Consider the following 19,444-nt stretch of genomic DNA (forward strand, 5'->3'; position numbering starts at 1 on the left):
TGAGTCAACCGACCTGATGTTATTTAACGGCACGATAGGGCTCAAACTCAAGATCCTGAGATCTTAAGCTGGCCACCTTAACCATGAAGCCAAGAGCAGGCGAGGAGTGTGTGTGTGTGCGTGTGCGTGTGCGTGTGCGTGTGCGTGTGCGTGTGCGTGTGCGTGTGTGTGCGTGTGCGTGTGGTGGCGGGGGGAGCAAGTTCATCATGACTGATACTGAAGATAAAAACATGAAACTACTTTCTCCACAAATGCAAATAATTTTCCTGTTCCTTTCATATCAATGTTTTGGACATATTTTGCCCAAGTCGTCGCTGACAGAAGATGCCCTCTCGGCCTAGAGGTACACACACTCGCCGCAAAGCTGTCTGGCCTGGGTTTGAATCCAGTCCCAGGTTTCAACAGTCGTCCTCGTGTTTCACAGGCAGGTTGATTCATCAGTGGGTGTGACGTCCCTGTGTGACGTCCCTCGGATGGACGTTGGACGAGCGTCCCGTCTGCCGGCATTCGTTGGTGGACGTCAAAGATATCCTGGTTTCCTTTGCGAAGTGGAGGCGAGCTATCGCCGGTACCTTGAACAAATGACTAATTCCTGCTATAATCTTAATCTGACACTTCACAGATCGTCATCGGGAGGAAAAAAACCACAATCGAACATTTATCATACTTTGAAATGCGTTACATGAGAGGCCATTAACGTCACACATCAGGCCTCTTGTGCACTGAGTTGCAAATATAATGGTTTATTACCTGAGTTTTAAATTGACGGCACAAGAGGCGATGGGCGCCGCCATCTTCCGTAGACCATGTGATCATAAGACATCTTCTTCTTCCTCTTTGGAGTTTTAATGGCTTTTCAGAGCTGCTTGGCTCTATATAGACCACGTGGACAAACACGTCGACAGGAAAGGGAGACATCAACATCGAGGACACTTTACATAGTTTGCTCCGTTTCTTGAATTCATTTTAGCACCTTTTTGCCGCTTCGTGAGTGCTTATCGTTCAACCAGAAAGGTGTTTCCGCTCGGGCTAGGCCTAACCGACCGATCTCTGCCTCCATGACTGTTGGGGTTTTTTTTACTCATTTTTTTTTAAATCTCATTCAAGATTCTAATGTGCAAAATGAGTTTTACATAAAAAAAAAAATATATATATATATATATATAGATATATACTGTAGTGTGCAAATGATTCCTGAGGAGACGTATTCTTGTTTGAAAAATAAAATCATCTTCAGAGCAGCAAGACTCTATATATGCCACACCCTAGAACTTGTCGGTAAATATCAGGAACCAACCGGTGCTTCCACTCTGGCGGAAGTGAATTTCCTCAGAACTTGAACAAAATTTCCCTAAATTTCCCTCGATGTTCCATATTTTAATATTTTATTTCCCTTAATAGAAAAATTTTAACTGAAAGACCTGCGATTTTGGTTAAAATTGAGACTCATTTTTAAAAGCTTTGTGTTGCCATGACGGCAATACATTGGGGCGTGGCTGAGATCATTCTTTTTTAAAAGCATTATGACGTCACAATGGTGGTTAATAAATCCCACATGCAGTGCATTGTCCAAGTTCATTTGCAGACAGCTTTCGTGGTGGAAACAACCATGTCACATCTGCTCTGTCTCATTTTGGCTTTTTTCGCCTCCAAAGAGGACAAGACGCACATTGACCCGGTACGAAAGAACCACGTACCCATGTACCGAGTGCGTTCAAACATTTGGACTGAGAATGTACCTCGCCGGGTAAGTGGGAAGGAGAAGTGGTTGTGGTTTACACGAAGACTCGGGTAAAGTATCAAATTGATGATGACAGAATATACAGGGTGTAGAAAAAAGCTGGAATCGTGGGTCGGCGTTGGAATTCTTGACAAGTTTGTCTTTGGCTTCAACCTCCAGCATGTAGGAGGACCAGTTCAGCTTTGTCCTGCATAGTGTAACCCATTTTCAATGGTACCATCCTGACAAAAAAAACAAAACAATTAACCCATGATTCCAGAATTTTGTTACACCCTGTACAGCAAGGGATAGAAAGACGATCAGAGCAGTTTATTCGACATTTTCAGATTTAGAACATGTGCTATAGATGATCAGAAAGTTCAATGTATTATATTTTTTGAATGCCTAGTCAAGGCTTGTTGAAGAGCTAGTACGAAGAGCATACTGAATGGATCAGAACACAACAGGACAAAAGGAAGAGCAGAGTGAAATTCAAAGATAGAGGGAGACTTGGACAAGCAATGGGAGTGAGGACGCATTGTGGGGCAGGAGAGGATGCATAGGGTGGACAAGATGGATGCAGAAGGAAACTTTCAGGAGGGAAAACGAAATTTGGAAGGAGGAGGGATTGGGGTGGGGGAGGGGAAGTGGTGGGGGGTGGGGAGGGTGGGTTAACGAGGGTAGAAAAGATCCTAGTTTTGAATTAGGGATGATCTGAAATGGTGGTGAACGGCTTTTTTGTGGACATGGAGCGAAGAATGAGATTGAAGAGAATATGGAAGTTGGTCCCCACAGGGGAGAAAAAAAAGGAACAAATGAGTGGAGGGGAACAGTGCTCCTGGATTTAGGTAGTTTCAACAGAAGGAGGTTGATGGTGGACCGTGAGTGCCCTGCAAAAACCTTGGGGGTGGACAAAGCAGAGAAAGGGCAGAGGGTGCAAGACCCCAAAGGAGATGGGGGAAGACAGAGAGACACCACCAACCTGTCTGCAATGACGACCCAAAGACTCAGCCAGCTTCATCGCAGGAGATTCCAATAAGTTTGAAGACCTTGGTTTTCATGGCATCAAGCTGAGAAAGGGGTGAGGGAGAGTCGGCAGCCGAGAAGGGAAAATATTATGTCCTGAGGCTGAGGTTGAAAGTCTTGTCGGTGGAAAGGATTTTTGATGTGCCGAGGAAGGACCTTGTACGACGAATCGGAGGCTGGCTTTGGAGGCCAACTTTGAAATGGGATTCGCTCAGGAAAGATCATGGCTGATAGTGAGACCCAGGAGTTTGAATGTCTGAACTTCATCAAGAGGAGGGCACAATGGTAAAACTGAAGAGGATTGTTTAGAAAGTTGAAGGGAGGGTTTTCCAGATGGTCCTTTCAGAGAGAGATTGTGAGAGTGTGACATTTTTCAGGGTTGAAAGACATTTTCAAAGTGTTTGATCCATTGCAGACATTTGGACAGCTTTTATTTTTTGTACCAATACTCCTCATGTCCGTATGCTCATAGATCATCCGGGACAATGGTCAGCAATGGGTTCAACAAATTGACCTGCTGAAATATTTTCAAGTTGGAGTCATTCTGATCCTCGCCGCGTTAACGCTCATCAAATTTTTGATGGCGTGGAAACGTGCCCGATCATTTCCGAATAACAAAAGGAAAAAGTGCGTCCATCTCTGGTAAGGAATCATTTGCTTCCTGTTTATCAATCATATTATTTAATCTGAAGAGATTTCTTGCACCCCGTGTTGGTACATTTTTTGTCTTGTGTTGCATAATTTTGTTTATTATTTGCCAAAACGAAGTTTTTGCAAGATATGTTGGTCAGCTTGTATGTTTTTTTTTGTTTTTTTTTGTTTGTCTGTAATCACGTATCGATCACTCTGCAGAGCACAGTTATCATTGGAAATTTTTGTAACTTTGCATATCAGAGGCCTATAGAGGTCCCTTTCAGCGCATAAAATTTTCAAGGTCAAGGTCAAAGGTCAAGGTCACTTTGTCGCAAATCAGGGGAGTCGACGAAACCCTTATTTTTTGAGTAATTTTGATCGGATCGTCTTCAAACTTCATGGGAATATAGATCATGGTCTGGCGCTCGGCTGATTAATTTTTGGTGGCGATTGGCCTTGACCTTCATGGTTAGTGCTGGAGGTCGAAAATTTTTGACCCCAAGGTCATATTTTGAAATCTTAGATACCATATCGAGTAATACCTCATATGAAAGCGCTTGATAAGTGCTTTTATTTCCACATCTGTCAAAAGTTTGACGCTATGACGTCATTTGATGACATCATGACGAAAAAACGGATTTTTCGTGAAAATTTTATTTCCTCAGTTCTCACCAAAATCTTGATATTTCATGTACAACGGTCCTGGAGAGATACCATTAACCGTACGGAAATATAAAGGTCAAGGTCAAAGGTCAAGGGCACAAAAAGGTCAAGCATCAAGGTCGACGAAACCCTTATTTTTTGAGTCACTTTAATGGAATAAATAAGTCACTCATGTTCACATTTTGGCAAGATACTGGTCACCCTGAGGGTGACATTGGTTTTATTTTTTTGTCTGTTGGTACAACGATCTGGGTGACCCACAGACTGAGTACAAAATTCTCCAGATGCCCAGATAGCTCAGATGGCAGAACACTGGTATGTGCAGAAAAATTCCTGGTCTGGGCATGTCATTTTTCCCATATGTGCATATCATTTTTATTTCCTGTTCATTTGTAATTGAGTGAAAAAGAAGTTCAAAAGTCAACCATCAGCTGGAAAAGTGATAATCACTTTCCTGGGGCTCACGAGGCCCAATTTTGGAACACCATCAATAAGAGAGCACAACGGAAAACAGTGTCCCTTATTGTGAAATGCTCCGTGATCAGATGAAACCAGCTATTTGATGGAATCGCTGGGGACTACTGTCAAAAGTTGTTGCATTGTTGCACAACATTTCGCATCCACACACTGCAGCCCATACATGGAAACCCTCTGGTAACTGAACTTTAAGGTGTTGGAGCATCCTCCGTCTCGTGGTGACCTACTCACTTCAGACTTTCACCTTTTTGGTCCACTCAAAGACGCTTTTAGAGGGCACCACTTTGCTAGTGACCAACAAGTGACAGACGTGGTGCATGTGTGGCTCGTCTCTCAGACAAAAACTTTTTTCTGAGCACATACAGAAGCTTGTGAACGGATGGATGAAGTCGGTTGACAAAGAGGGGGACAATGTGGTAAAATGATGCTCTTGTACATGCTCAATTCCATCCATCCATTGGGACCATACTGTGTGCAGAACATTGGTCCTGCCTCAGCAGTGTCCTTGGCCATTGGGCACTATCTTAGACAGGTCACCACTCCAACACAGGATAACAGCAGCTGGCACTCGTTTTGCCAACCTCAAAAGGAAGACAGGCAGTCAACCCCACCTGGTATTACTTCAACAACCTAATGGGATTTGAAATCAGGATTCCATGATCCCAAGACCACCACCCGAGCCATTAAGCTGAAGGCATAAGCATAATTGTAGATATATTATTTAAATAAAAATACATTGCGGATACTTTTTGACACCCTCCACACACATACATAAACATATGCATGTATAAACTCATACATAAACACGTACACACATAAACACACACACACACACACACATAAACATATGCATGTATAAACTCATACATAAACATGTACACACATAAACACACACACACACACACACACACACATAAACATATGCATGTATAAACTCATACATAAACATGTACACACATAAACACACACACACACACACACACACACATAAACATATGCATGTATAAACTCATACATAAACATGTACACACATAAACACACACACACACACACACACACATAAACATATGCATGTATAAACTCATACATAAACATGTACACATAAACACACACACACACACACACACACACACACACATAAACATATGAATGTATAAACTCATACATAAACATGTACACACATAAACACACACACACACACACACACACACACACACATAAACATATGCATGTATAAACTCATACATAAACATGTACACACATAAACACACACACACACACACACACACACATAAACATATGCATGTATAAACTCATACATAAACATGTACACACATAAACACACACACACACACACACACACACACACATAAACATATGCATGTATAAACTCATACATAAACATGTACACACATAAACACACACACACACACACACACACACATAAACATATGCATGTATAAACTCATACATAAACACGTACACACATAAACACACACACACACACACACATAAACATATGCATGGATAAACTCATACATAAACATGTACACACATAAACACACACACACACACACACACACACACACACACATAAACATATGCATGTATAAACTCATACATAAACATGTACACACATAAACACACACACACACACACACACACACACACACACACACACATTCATCTGTTACTAAAAGGAGAAGCATCCATTCAAGTGTCCATCACGCTTCATTCGAAGGGGTTTCTGTTGTCATATAATAATATATCACTGGTGCTGTTGGAAAGCTAATTATAGATTTTCTTGGTTGGAAAGGTAATTATCGATTTTCTTGGTTAGAAAAGTAATTATCGATTTTCTTGGTTGGAAAGCTAATTATAGATTTTCTTGGTTGGAAAGGTAATTATCGATTTTCTTGGTTGGAAAGGTAATTATCGATTTTCTTGGTTGGAAAGGTAATTATCGATTTTCTTGGTTAGAAAGGTAATTATCGATTTTCTTGGTTAGAAAGGTAATTATTGATTTTCTTGGTTAGAAAGGTAATTATTGATTTTCTTGGTTAGAAAGGTAATTATCGATTTTCTTGGTTTGAAAGGTAATTATCGATTTTCTTGGTTAGAAAGGTAATTATTGATTTTCTTGGTTAGAAAGGTAATTATCGATTTTCTTGGTTCGAAAGGTAATTATCGATTTTCTTGGAAAGAAAGGTAACTATCGATTTCCTTGGTTGGGAAGGTAATTATCGATTTTGTTGGTTAGAGAGGTAATTGTCGATTTTGTTGGTTAGAAAGGTAATTATCGATTTTGTTGGTTAGAAAGGTAATTATCGATTTTCTTGGGTAGATAGGTAATTATAATCGTCGATTTTCTTGGTTGGAAAGGAAATTATCGATTTACTTGATAAAAAGGTAATTGATGATTTTCTTGGTTAGAAAGGTAATTATCGATTTTCTTGGTTAGAAAGGTAATCATCGATTTTCTTGGTTAGAAAGGTAATTATCGATTTTCTTGGTTGGAAAGGTAATTATCGATTTTCTTGGTTGGAAAGGTGATTATCGATTTTCTTGGTTAGAAAAGTAATCATCGATTTTCTCGGTTAGAAAGGTAATTATCGATTTTCTTGGTTGGAAAGGTAATTATCGATTTTCTTGGTTACAAAGGTAATCATCGATTTTCTCGGTTAGAAAGGTTATTATCGATTTTCTTGGTTGGAAAGGTAATTATCGATTTTCTTGGTTAGAAAGGTAATTATTGATTTTCTTGGTTAGAAAGGTAATTATTGATTTTCTTGGTTAGAAAGGTAATTATCGATTTTCTTTGTTAGAAAGGTAATTATTGATTTTCTTGGTTAGAAAGGTAATTATCGATTTTCTTGGTTCGAAAGGTAATTATCGATTTTCTTGGAAAGAAAGGTAACTATCGATTTCCTTGGTTGGGAAGGTAATTATCGATTTTGTTGGTTAGAGAGGTAATTGTCGATTTTGTTGGTTAGAAAGGTAATTATCGATTTTCTTGGTTGGAAAGGTAATTATCAATTTTCTTGGTTGGAAAGGTAATTATCGATTTTCTTGGTTGGAAAGGTAATTCTCGATTTTCTTGGTTGGAAAGGTGATTATCGATTTTCTTGGTTAGAAAGGTAAGTATCGATTTTCTTGGTTGGAAAGGTAATTATCAATTTTCTTGGTTGGAAAGATAATTATCGATTTTCTTGGTTGGAAAGGTAATTATCGATTTTCTTGGTTAGAAAGGTAATTATTGATTTTCTTGGTGAGAAAGGTCATTATCGATTTTCTTGGTTGGAAAGGTAATTATCGATTTTCTTGGTTGGAAAGGTAATTATTGATTTTCTTGGTGAGAAAGGTCATTTTCGATTTTCTTGGTTGGAAAGGTAATTATCGATTTTCTTGGTTGGAAAGGTAATTATCGATTTTCTTGGTTGGAAAGGTAATTATCGATTTTCTTGGTTGGAAAGGTAATTATCGATTTTCTTGGTTGGAAAGGTAATTATCGATTTTCTTGGTTGGAAAGGTAATTATCGATTTTCTTGGTTGGAAAGGTAATTGTCGATTTTCTTGGTTGGAAAGGTAATTATCGATTTTCTTGGTTGGAAAGGTAATTATCGATTTTCTTGGTTGGAAAGGTAATTATTGATTTTCTTGGTTACAAAGGTAATCATCGATTTTCTCGGTTAGAAAGGTTATTATCGATTTTCTTGGTTGGAAAGGTAATTATCGATTTTCTTGGTTAGAAAGGTAATTATTGATTTTCTTGGTTAGAAAGGTAATTATTGATTTTCTTGGTTAGAAAGGTAATTATCGATTTTCTTTGTTAGAAAGGTAATTATTGATCTTCTTGGTTAGAAAGGTAATTATCGATTTTCTTGGTTCGAAAGGTAATTATCGATTTTCTTGGAAAGAAAGGTAACTATCGATTTCCTTGGTTGGGAAGGTAATTATCGATTTTGTTGGTTAGAGAGGTAATTGTCGATTTTGTTGGTTAGAAAGGTAATTATCGATTTTCTTGGTTGGCAAGGTAATTATCAATTTTCTTGGTTGGAAAGGTAATTATCGATTTTCTTGGTTGGAAAGCTAATTCTCGATTTTCTTGGTTGGAAAGGTGATTATCGATTTTCTTGGTTAGAAAGGTAAGTATCGATTTTCTTGGTTGGAAAGGTAATTATCAATTTTCTTGGTTGGAAAGATAATTATCGATTTTCTTGGTTGGAAAGGTAATTATCGATTTTCTTGGTTAGAAAGGTAATTATTGATTTTCTTGGTGAGAAAGGTCATTATCGATTTTCTTGGTTGGAAAGGTAATTATCGATTTTCTTGGTTGGAAAGGTAATTATTGATTTTCTTGGTGAGAAAGGTCATTATCGATTTTCTTGGTTGGAAAGGTAATTATCGATTTTCTTGGTTGGAAAGGTAATTATCGATTTTCTTGGTTGGAAAGGTAATTATCGATTTTCTTGGTTGGAAAGGTAATTATCGATTTTCTTGGTTGGAAAGGTAATTATCGATTTTCTTGGTTGGAAAGGTAATTATCGATTTTCTTGGTTGGAAAGGTAATTATCGATTTTCTTGGTTGGAAAGGTAATTATCGATTTTCTTGGTTGGAAAGGTAATTATTGATTTTCTTGGTGAGAAAGGTCATTATCGATTTTCTTGGTTGGAAAGGTAATTATCGATATTCTTGGTTGGAAAGGTAACACGATTTTCTTGGTTGGAAAGGTAATTATCGATTTTCTTGGTTAGAAAGGTAATTATTGATTTTCTTGGTGAGAAAGGTCATTATCGATTTTCTTGGTTGGAAAGGTAATTAATGATTTTCTTGGTTGGAAAGGTAATTATTGATTTTCTTGGTGAGAAAGGTCATTATCGATTTTCTTGGTTGGAAAGGTAATTAATGATTTTCTTGGTTGGAAAGGTAATTATCGATTTTCTTGGTTGGAAAGGTAATTATCGATTTTCTTGGTTGGAAAGGTAATTATCGATTTTCTTGGTTGGAAAGGTAATTATCGATTTTCTTGGTTGGAAAGGTAACACGATTTTCTTGGTTGGAAAGGAAATTATCGATTTTCTTGGTTGGAAAGGTAATTGTCGATTTTCTTGGTTGGAAAGGTAATTATCGATTTTCTTGGTTGGAAAGGTAACACGATTTTCTTGGTTGGAAAGGAAATTATCGATTTTCTTGGTTGGAAAGGTAATTATCGATATTCTTGGTTGGAAAGGTAATTATCGATTTTCTTGGTTAGAAAGGTAATTATCGATTTTCTTGGTTACAAAGGTAATTATCGATTTTCTTGAAACAAAAATTCGTGCCCGTTCAATCACAAACAAGCTTCTTTTAAAAGCAAGTATTTACTCTTTTGAACAAGAAGCAGGATTGCTGAATTTTGATTAAACCCATCAGCTCAGTGACGAGTTGGCGTGCCGAGTACAAGAAAGTTTTCGTGTGATGTACTGATCGATACATCCATGCATCTCACCTTGTGTTGTTATGCAGTTTTCGATGTTTTCGAAGACAGAAAAGGAGACGCAACGTTTGCAGCAATCAAGAGGAAGGACACAATGGTGATGCTGCAAAGGAATTGGATGAAGGAAAGAAAAAGGAAGAAGAAAACGGAATGAACAATGATAAAATTGAATGTGTTGTTAAAAGCACAGAAGAGGAGAGTGAAACGATGCTCATACCTGAAGCACAAATCACCGAAGTTCCTCAAAATGAGGAATCCAAGGACAGAAAGTCCAATGATTGGCATGCAATTGTTATTGAGGAAAACTTTTCAGATGAAGAAGGAGGAGTAATTATGGAGGATCGTAATGATCATGTGATGCGGCTTGATGAAACGGTTATACATGCCATTCAGCTGGAAGATAACATCACCCCTGATTGTAGCAACGATGTAACTGAATCAATTCAGGAAAAGAATGAAATTGAAGGAACCAAGAGTTCAGAAGGGGAACCAAACATTGAACTTGTATTGAATGAACCTGCAGGAAGCATTGGTGACGTAGATGAGGTAGATCACACTGTGACACGGGACATGGAAGGGGAAACTGAACCATGTGGAGAAGTCTTTGGCGACAAACGAGGCTCACATGGAATTAGGGATACAGAGCAGCAGATTGATAATAACGACGATGTGATACAGATTGAGAATCATGATGACACGATGCAGATGAGGACTAAAGATGACATAATGCAGGCTGAAGCGATTCAGTTGGAAGATAACATCACCCCTGATTGCAGCAACGATGAAACTGAACCAACTCGGGAAACGAATGAAATTGGACGGATCGAGACTTCACAACAAGACCTAAAGATTGAACATCTATTGAATGAACCTGCAGGAATTATTGGTGACAAAGAGCAGGTTGATCACACTGTGACAGGTGTGGGGGAAAGTGAACTCTTTGGCGACAAACGGCACTCACTCGTAATTGGGGGGAAGGAACAGCAGAAGGAGAAGAAAGATGTCATCAAGCAAAAGAAATTGCAATTTCATGAGAAAACGACTGTGGTGACGTTTGACGGTGAAGATGAGCCAAAGGAAGTAAAGAATGCAGCGAAAGATTTCGGAGAATTGAACGAGGAACCCCGAGAGAAGAAACGTGTTCAAGTGAATGTTGCTGGCCGGAAACATTTCAGAAAGAGTCGGAGATCCATTGAACAAAGTGAAGCTGATCAAGGTTCAGGCACAACCGGGAATGGAGCAACTTGTTCTCCTGTGCCCGGTATGCTGAAACTCCTCGTTCGCCAGAAAACTGGACAAAAGGAGGACTTTTGTGGATTTGAACAAAGGGAATATACACCTTCTAATTCTGCTCGAAAGGAAATGAAGGAAACTTCGGTGGAAGACGTACGTCTTGGGGAGAGAGGATGGAGAACTGAACGAAAAACAAGATCAGGATGGACCCTGATAAAGATCCACCTTCAGCAGAATGGCAATGAGATAAAGAGGGGTCGAAGATGATGATCTGAAGGTACTGGGCTGTACTATTTCAATCACAGCACTCACAAACCTCGGTGAATACGTTTTGGCCTTAAGCGGGTCAGAACTTTCGTTAAGTTTCCTTCCATTGGAGGGGTGCTACTTATCCACGCTTAAAAATGTTTCATAAATATATTTTCTCATCAATATCAAAAGGTTGCATCTTGAACTGTGTGCAATACTGAGTACTCACCGTTAACATTCAGCACTATTTTCTTATAGTGTGGCCACTCACAGGCAGAGTGAGTTGGTCCCACACAATAGTAGATTTGACACCCAGATAATCATCAGCCTGTGTTGTGGAAAGTGCTCTATTTATCCAGCAATGGCGACCTCCATGAAAGGGGTTCATCGCAATGATGCTTTCAGAAAAAGTGCCCTGAAAAATCGCCCTCACTGTGTGTCATGCACATATCATCCTTAAGGAAACAAGAGATTCCTACCTTCACACAGGTTCAGTGGGGTAAGTACCGTGGATATTTGTCTGCATGGATAGAGTTTCATGGTGAATGCAGTGAGATGGCGAAGTTTCATTACGGGAGTCATGCCGGCATGGACTTTTCGAATATACCTCGTGGTGCCAGTTATCATGATACGTGTTATCAGCATTTCACTGATTTCAAAAAAACACACGGTTCCAGGTGAGCCAGAAACGTTGCAATCGAGCAAAGGAAGGTACTTCAGAACTGACAGCTGTGACAGCCACCCTCAAGCATCAATCTTCTCCTGCAATGTACTCGGATATCGACAATGTTGGGAAAGTTGTATTGGAGATACGAAACAAACATGTCCTTCCTAAAGCTGGGAGTCAAATCATTCATTTATTGGAAAACCTTTTGAACGACCAAAACCCAGCGAAAGGGTTTCACATTGGAGACAAAATGAGTTCAATCTTGATGATCCACAAAACGAGTTCCACATTGATGATCTGGCATGAAAGTTCTACCTTGATGACCGACAAAAGGAGTTCCACCTTGATGATCCAGCATGCAAGTTCTACCTTGATGATCTATCATACATGTTCCATCTTGATGATCCAGCATGCAAGTTCTACCTTGATGATCCACAAAACGAGTTCCACCTTGATGATCCAGCATGCAAGTTCTACCTTGATGATCTATCATGCAAGTTCTACCTTGATGATCGAGCATGAAAGTTCGACCTTGATGACCCACAAAAGGAGTTCCACCTTGATGATCCAGCATGCAAGTTCTACCTTGATGATCCACAAAACGAGTTCCACCTTGATGATCCAGCATGCAAGTTCTACCTTGATGATCTATCATACATGTTCCATCTTGATGATCCAGCATGCAAGTTCTACCTTGATGATCCACAAAACGAGTTCCACCTTGATGATCCAGCATGCAAGTTCTACCTTGATGATCTATCATGCAAGTTCTACCTTGATGATCGAGCATGAAAGTTCGACCTTGATGACCCACAAAAGGAGTTCCACCTTGATGATCCAGCATGCAAGTTCTACCTTGATGATCCACAAAACGAGTTCCACCTTGATGATCCAGCATGAAAGTTCTACCTTGATGATCTGGCATGAAAGTTCTACCTTGATGACCCACAAAAGGAGTTCCACCTTGAAGATCCAGCATGCAAGTTCCACCTTGATGATCTGGCATGAAAGTTCAACCTTGATGATCCACAAAACGAGTTCCACCTTGATTATCCAGCATGCAAGTTCAGCCTTGATGATCTGGCATGCAAGTTCCACCTTGATGATCTGGCAAGAAAGTTCTACCTTGATGATCCACAAAACGAGTTCCACCTTGATTATCCAGCGTACAAGTTCCACCTTGATGATCTGGCATGAAAGTTCGACCTTGATGATCTTGCATGAAAGTTATACCTTGATGATCTGGCATGAAAGTTCTCCCTTGATTATCCAGCATGCAAGTTCCACCTTGATGATCTGGCATGCAAGTTCTACCTTGATGATCGAGCATGCAAGTTCTACCTTGATGATCGAGCATGAAAGTTCGACCTTGATGATCCACAAAAGGAGTTCCACCTTGATGATCCAGCATGCAAGTTCTACCTTGATGATCCACAAAACGAGTTCCACCTTGATTATCCAGCATGCAAGTTCCACCTTGATGATCTATCATGCAAGTTCTACCTTGATGATCGAGCATGAAAGTTCGACCCTGGTGACCCACAAAAAGAGTTCCACCTTGATGATCCAGCATGCAAGTTCTACCTTGATGATCCACAAAACGAGTTCCACCTTGATGATCCAGCATGCAAGTTCTACCTTGATGATCCACAAAACGAGTTCCACCTTGATGATCCAGCATGCAAGTTCTACCTTGATGATCCACAAAAAGAGTTCCACCTTGATGATCCAGCATGCAAGTTCTACCTTGATGACCCACAAAATTCTGGAAAAAATCAGGAAAATGTTCTGCTTTGAAGGCTCACAATGTGAGACCTACCTCACTCAGGAAATGTTCTGCCTTGATTGCTCAAACTATGAGACCTCCCTTGGAGAATTACAATTTTTTGGAAAACCAGGAAAACCGTCCAGCATTGGAGAATCAAAGTGGGTTCTCTTTTGAAGATTTGGTAAGTGGGTGACACGAAGAAGGCTCTCCGGGTTCTCAACCTTCCTTTGCTTGATGAAAGGGTAAATGCAGTTGATTAAAAAATAATTAAATGATATATTATTTCATTCGATATTAGAAAAGTAATATATTTATTTATTCTTTTTCAGCAATATCAAGAAAGTGATGGGAGACAGAAGAACTCCTTGGACACATTTATGATGGAACCCCCCCCCCCCCACCTTAGACTTCTTCAAACCTGAAAGAACTGAAACCTCATTCTGATGATGGAACTGGAAGAAAAGAAAAAACAAAACTTTGTTGAGTTCAAAGACTGAATTCACCTTGTATTAATATTGAACTGTTAAAAATAAAAATATATATATTTAACTGCAAAAATGATTTATGATCTTGCAATTGGGGTTGGCTTTGGAGTGTGAGGGTTGGGGTTGGGTTTTAATGTGAGGGCTGGGTGTTTTCTATTTTCCGTTTGTTTTGTACGTAGTTGTCCCCTGAGTATGGTATCCATTAACCACTGGCATAAAATGATCCAGTCACATGGTGAAGGTCATTTGTCATGGGGAAGTCTTTGTAGTCCAACACATCTGGGTTTGAATGTCAGGGTTGGGTTTGGGTTTAAATGTAAGGGTTGGGTTTCAGTTTGAATGTAAGGGTTAGGATTGGGTTGGAATGTCAGGGTTGGGTTTGGGTTTGAATGTAAGGCTCAGGATTGGGTTTGAATGTAAGGGTTGGGTTTCGGTTTGAATGTAAGGGTTGGGTTTGGGTTTGAATGTAAGGCTCAGGATTGGGTTTGAATGTAAGGGTTGGGTTTCGGTTTGAATGTAAGGGTTGGGTTTCGGTTTGAATGTAAGGCTTAGGATTGGGTTTGGATTTGAATGTAAGGCTTAATATTGGGTTGGAATGTCAGGGTTGGGTTTGGGTTTGAATGTAAGGCTCAGGATTGGGTTTGAATGTAAGGCTTAGGATTGGGTTTGGGTTTGAATGTAAGGCTTAGGATTGGGTTTGGGTTTGAATGTAAGGCTTAGGATTGGGTTGGAATGTCAGGGTTGGGTTTGGGTTTGAATGTAAGGCTTAGGTTTGGGTTTGGGTTTGAATGTCAGGTTTAGGGTTCAGTTTGGGTTTGGGTTTGAAAATGAGGGTGAGGATTGTTCTAAATTTTTATAAATATTTTCAAGTATTTGTGTGTTTGATTGTGTGTTTGGTTGTTACTCTTTTATGGCCGAACTGCAGCACCGAGAGGCCCAAATTTTGGGTGTAGATACTTCACAATCTGAGCTAGGTTTTCAGTTCCTATACATTGGCCTTCATGGCTGTTTGAGACGATCAAAGGCCGTCATAAAGTGTATATTGGGATGTGAGGTCAGGCAATGCTGCTGCTGGCTTGCAGGAAAAGGTCACCACCATGAGGCCAATAACTCCATCGCTTCTCAATGTCAAACACGTCCTGAAACCCTCGTGTCCATAAATATAATCTACATAATAAAATGCAAAAAGTCCATGGTTAAGCAAAATAAACTCTCTCCCCACTGCCTTTCACCCGCTGCAAACCGTCCCGATGGACTGTGGGCCCCGCTCAAGAAGGAGTGTGATATTTCGATTTTCTTGTCGCGGTCGTCCAAATCAACGATCTTCTGCAATCTGCGATGGTGAGCTTCTCCGATCCAGATCGAATGAAATCTGCTGTGGTGATCTTAAAATCAACCAACTGACTTCCGAAACTTCACACTTTTCTCCGTTTATTTTATTTATAAGAAATTTATCATAACATCGCTCAGTCTGGACTCCAGACTCTTGAGTACTTGTGGTGTAATCGGTAAAAAATTAAAAAAAACAATCCGGGACACGACCATAGGGGTGCGTTCAGTTACCAAGTTTCTTGTGGTGAGCTCGCCAAGTGGCTTAAGCACTCAAGCAAGCACTCCATTCAAAACCGTTTACAAAGAACGGCTGGCTTGGTAAGCCCTGAAATCGCTCTGGAATCAGCCGGCAGGTTGTTTGTAAATAATGTAAACCTCTTTACATTTACATCAGAGAAATATAAATGGCAAACAAAAAAAATAGGACGACTGGACCTGGAGCCTTTCTGGGCCTTGGCGTATAAAGGTTGAAACCCAAATTTGGTGGCATTCTGGCTGATGGGTCTGGAGAGGAAGGTTTTTGAAGGAATTTACGCAATTTTCCCAAACATTTACAAAGTTCGCTATTTTGACACACTTCCAGCCATGTGATCGGCGTGACCTCTGCAATTTAACATCCCGACCTTGTCCTAAAGTTGTAACTCAAATTTGGTGGCATTCTGACTGGTGGATCTGGAGAAGATTTTGGAAGGAATTTGTGGGACTGCCATTTTGACCCACTTCCAGTCACGTGACCAAAATGGCCCCCCAAAATTTAGCATCCCTATCCTGGCCTTAAGTTGAAACCCAAATTTGGTAGTATTCTGACTGGTGGGTCTGGAGAAGAAGATTTTTGAAGGAATTTACTAGGTTGGCCATTTTCACCTCCTTAAAATCATGTGACCAAAACGAGCTTTGCAAATTCCTGTTATCAGTCAGGAGAGGAAAGTTGCTGCCAAATTTCAACCGGATGAGCCCAGCAGTTTGGCCGGAGAAGTAAAAAAAAGGAGACGGACGGTGCGCGGTGACAATACCTTATCTGGAATTTAAATTCCAGACAAGCTAATCATAAAACCCCCAAAAATTCCAACCTTTGATTTCTATAACATATCTCCATCTGCAGGTGTGTTCTGGAGCTAAATGAGAAAGCTGCCATTCTTTCCTGTCCATCACAGCATGTTGAAAACACATACTCCAGTTCTGCTGCGCCACCTTGTCAAGGAGATGCTGAGAAGTCACGATCCACCAAGTCGCCCTATCTGCTCCCACAAATGGCCATGTAGCCCATGGATGAACTTCCACACAACATGGGGAATCGAATCACGCCAGGCCTAACTTGACGTCCACTTGCTGCTCACCTTCCCCTCCGCTGCCGATCCACACAGGAAGGTCCAAGGTTTGGCCACGGAAAGCAAAGAGCCCAGAAGGTTACGAGTCCATTGAAAGCTATCGCGAATCGGGTGACACAGATTGCATGATCATCTACGATAATAAGATGCCAAGAGATTTTTGTTCAACTGCCATCCATCAAAGTAAAATTTATTTCCTTAATTTGTATTTTTTAAACCCACAGTCAGGTGTCAGGCAACCTGTTTGGGGGCTTGTTTTTTTTGCATACTGCCAGTCTGTGTATTCCTGTCTGTATGTCCGTGCCTCTACTCAAAAATTTCAATGCATTTCTTTCATATTTGGCAGGTGTATGCAACAATATCTGGACATGAGGCACTTCAAATAATTTTGGGATCGGAGCCAAAAGTCATGGGACACAATTTTTTTTCGAATTTTGACAATTAAAAAAAATAATAATAATGAGAAAGAATAGTCCAGAGTTGTACATGCTTTCAGGATCCATTATTAATTTATTTGCCCTTTACAGTCTTCACTACCAACACACAACTTTGGATTATTTATTTATTTATATACACTTTTCCATCACCGATACCTAAATACCACCGTGAATTATTGATGTACACTCTCTCTCCCCTCCCCACTTTATACAAACCAACTTGAATTATAATTTATCTATAAATTTAGTTCTACTTTTATCTTTGTGCATTTATTTATTTATTAACACATCCCTCTTCTTTAAACGTGTGTGTGTGTGTGTGTGTGTGTGTGTGTGTGTGTGTGTGTGTGTGTGTGTGTGTGTGTGTGTGTGTGTGTGTGTGTGTGTGTGTTCTACTCCAACCACTTTTAAGGTGTGGTTGGAGGCTGTCCTCCATGATGACTTGCATCCTTGTTTTTGACGTTCCACATTTATCCTCTGCTGGTGTATGTTACAAAGTGATGACAGATCATTTTGTAGTCCCGAAATGTTACTCCAATTGATTTGGTTTGCCAAACCTGCTCCACAAATCCTGTTTTCTTGTATTTCTCTCTTCCTCCAGCGCCACCGATACAACCTTGCCATCAGGACTCAATTCCGGTGCTTTTTGATCGCACAACCAGCGGTGAGTATTTGTCCGACCTTCCTGAACCAAGCCTGCCCCCAGGAACTTATCTGATAGCTGTGTGCCATATCGAAGCCACAAAGCTGTGTACCATGTGTGCCGAGCCACTCGTTGACGTAACAACCGATGAGAGGTCTGGGAGGCTTATACGTGAGAATTCGGAGGATGGAGACAAGAAGATGAACTGCCAAGAGGGTGGGATCTCTCCAAGAGATGAAGAAAAGGCTCAGCTGAGCCTGGACAAGGAAAAGCACTATGGTGGTAATGGAAGAGAAATTGGTGATGAGGAGGGTAGATTTGGGCAGAAAAGTGTAGATACGCTTCAAGATGACAATCCAGTGAAAACTAATGGAGAATACGCTTATGTGGATGTTGTGCGTAAGAAGGACGAAAGGATGAAACTTTCGGATCACGCTCACAAAGAGCGTGTGAGTGTTCTTTTCCTGCCACAAGTTCTGACTGCATTAAGCACATTTGTTCTTGTTGTTTAGATTTATGAAATCCTAGTTTGACTTCTGAATGTATGTCGAATAGGATAGAATTTCCCCGATTTCCTTCACATCATGGAAACTTGTCCGGTGCTTCTTTCACAATGGTAATTGCGTACTACCGTGCGCGGATTGTGTCCATGGTGGCCGGCTTGAGGTCCTCGGTCTCGAATCGATTCACATTGGATTCGGGCAACTACAAATTGTCATTATGGGTGTAGTTTCTGCATGACGTCATGCATCTTAGAGCATGCCCTCCCTCACATGCGGATGAACGGCTGACTGACTGGACTTAAATGGATGGTAAAGCTCAGCATATCTCAAGGAATAGGTCATTGTGCATCTGTACCCTTGGCAAATCCCTTGCTTGGCGTTAGTTGTATAATTGGCACCACCAGCATGAGCTGATAGCCCTGGGATGTTAGCAGGCAAAAACATGATGGCTGAAATGGCCTTGCCTCCTTCCTTGTGAGGTAAAGCCATGCGCATCTACCTGTGCCCAGCACAATGTGCACCTGACACCCAGACAGCGCGCCAAGAGAATCCAAGAGTGCTCCAGGCACAGAGCACGTTATGCCGTGCCCTCGAGCCCTGAGGATTTTTGGGGGATCGGCTTTCCATCAACAAAGACGTGTCGTGACCGTGGTGAGCAGTCTTTTTGAGCAGTGGCTCAAATCCTGGGAGTACCATTCGATACGTTGAAATATCGGATGTGCCATCCCTTTTCCTCGTCTCTCATAGGGTACCTTCGTGAGGAGCACACGACAGTTCACATTGTTGTAGAATTTTGTATTTAA

General features: G+C 40.5%; 2 protein-coding genes and 1 pseudogene across 3 annotated transcripts in view; 2 read left to right on the forward strand and 1 right to left on the reverse strand.

Moving 5' to 3' along the window:
• Positions 1-892, reverse strand: part of ZRSR2 (zinc finger CCCH-type, RNA binding motif and serine/arginine rich 2) — a 49,223-nt gene extending 48,331 nt beyond the window's left edge. The window contains exon 1 of one of the 2 annotated variants that reach the window (XM_085862410.1): positions 751-892. In XM_085862410.1, the coding sequence (XP_085718536.1) occupies positions 751-794 (44 nt within the window). In that variant the 5' untranslated portion in view covers positions 795-892. The remainder of the gene's footprint in view (positions 1-750) is intronic. The other variant, XM_085862409.1, reaches the window with a different exon arrangement.
• A 1,511-nt stretch (positions 893-2,403) lies between these two features.
• Positions 2,404-14,486, forward strand: LOC147009686 (uncharacterized). Its single transcript, XM_085861676.1, has 3 exons — positions 2,404-3,388; positions 10,026-11,506; positions 14,243-14,486. The coding sequence occupies exons 1-2, from the start codon at positions 3,327-3,329 to the stop codon at positions 11,494-11,496; spliced, it is 1,533 nt and encodes a 510-aa protein (XP_085717802.1). The 5' UTR covers positions 2,404-3,326; the 3' UTR covers positions 11,497-11,506; positions 14,243-14,486.
• Positions 12,059-19,444, forward strand: LOC147009687 (uncharacterized; annotated as a pseudogene).

The sequence above is a fragment of the Eptatretus burgeri genome, chromosome 17 (genome assembly GCF_056783735.1).
Source record: "Eptatretus burgeri isolate ZD-2024b chromosome 17, Ebu_testis_v1, whole genome shotgun sequence".
Lineage (NCBI taxonomy): Eukaryota > Metazoa > Chordata > Myxini > Myxiniformes > Myxinidae > Eptatretus > Eptatretus burgeri.

Bases quoted from the DNA above. Each gene is read 5' to 3' on its own strand.
- LOC147009686 (XM_085861676.1), top strand. From the start codon at position 3,327: ATGGCGTGGAAACGTGCCCGATCATTTCCGAATAACAAAAGGAAAAAG. The intron at 3,389-10,025 runs GTAAGGAATCAT...GTTGTTATGCAG, and splicing joins AAAAAGTGCGTCCATCTCTG to TTTTCGATGTTTTCGAAGAC.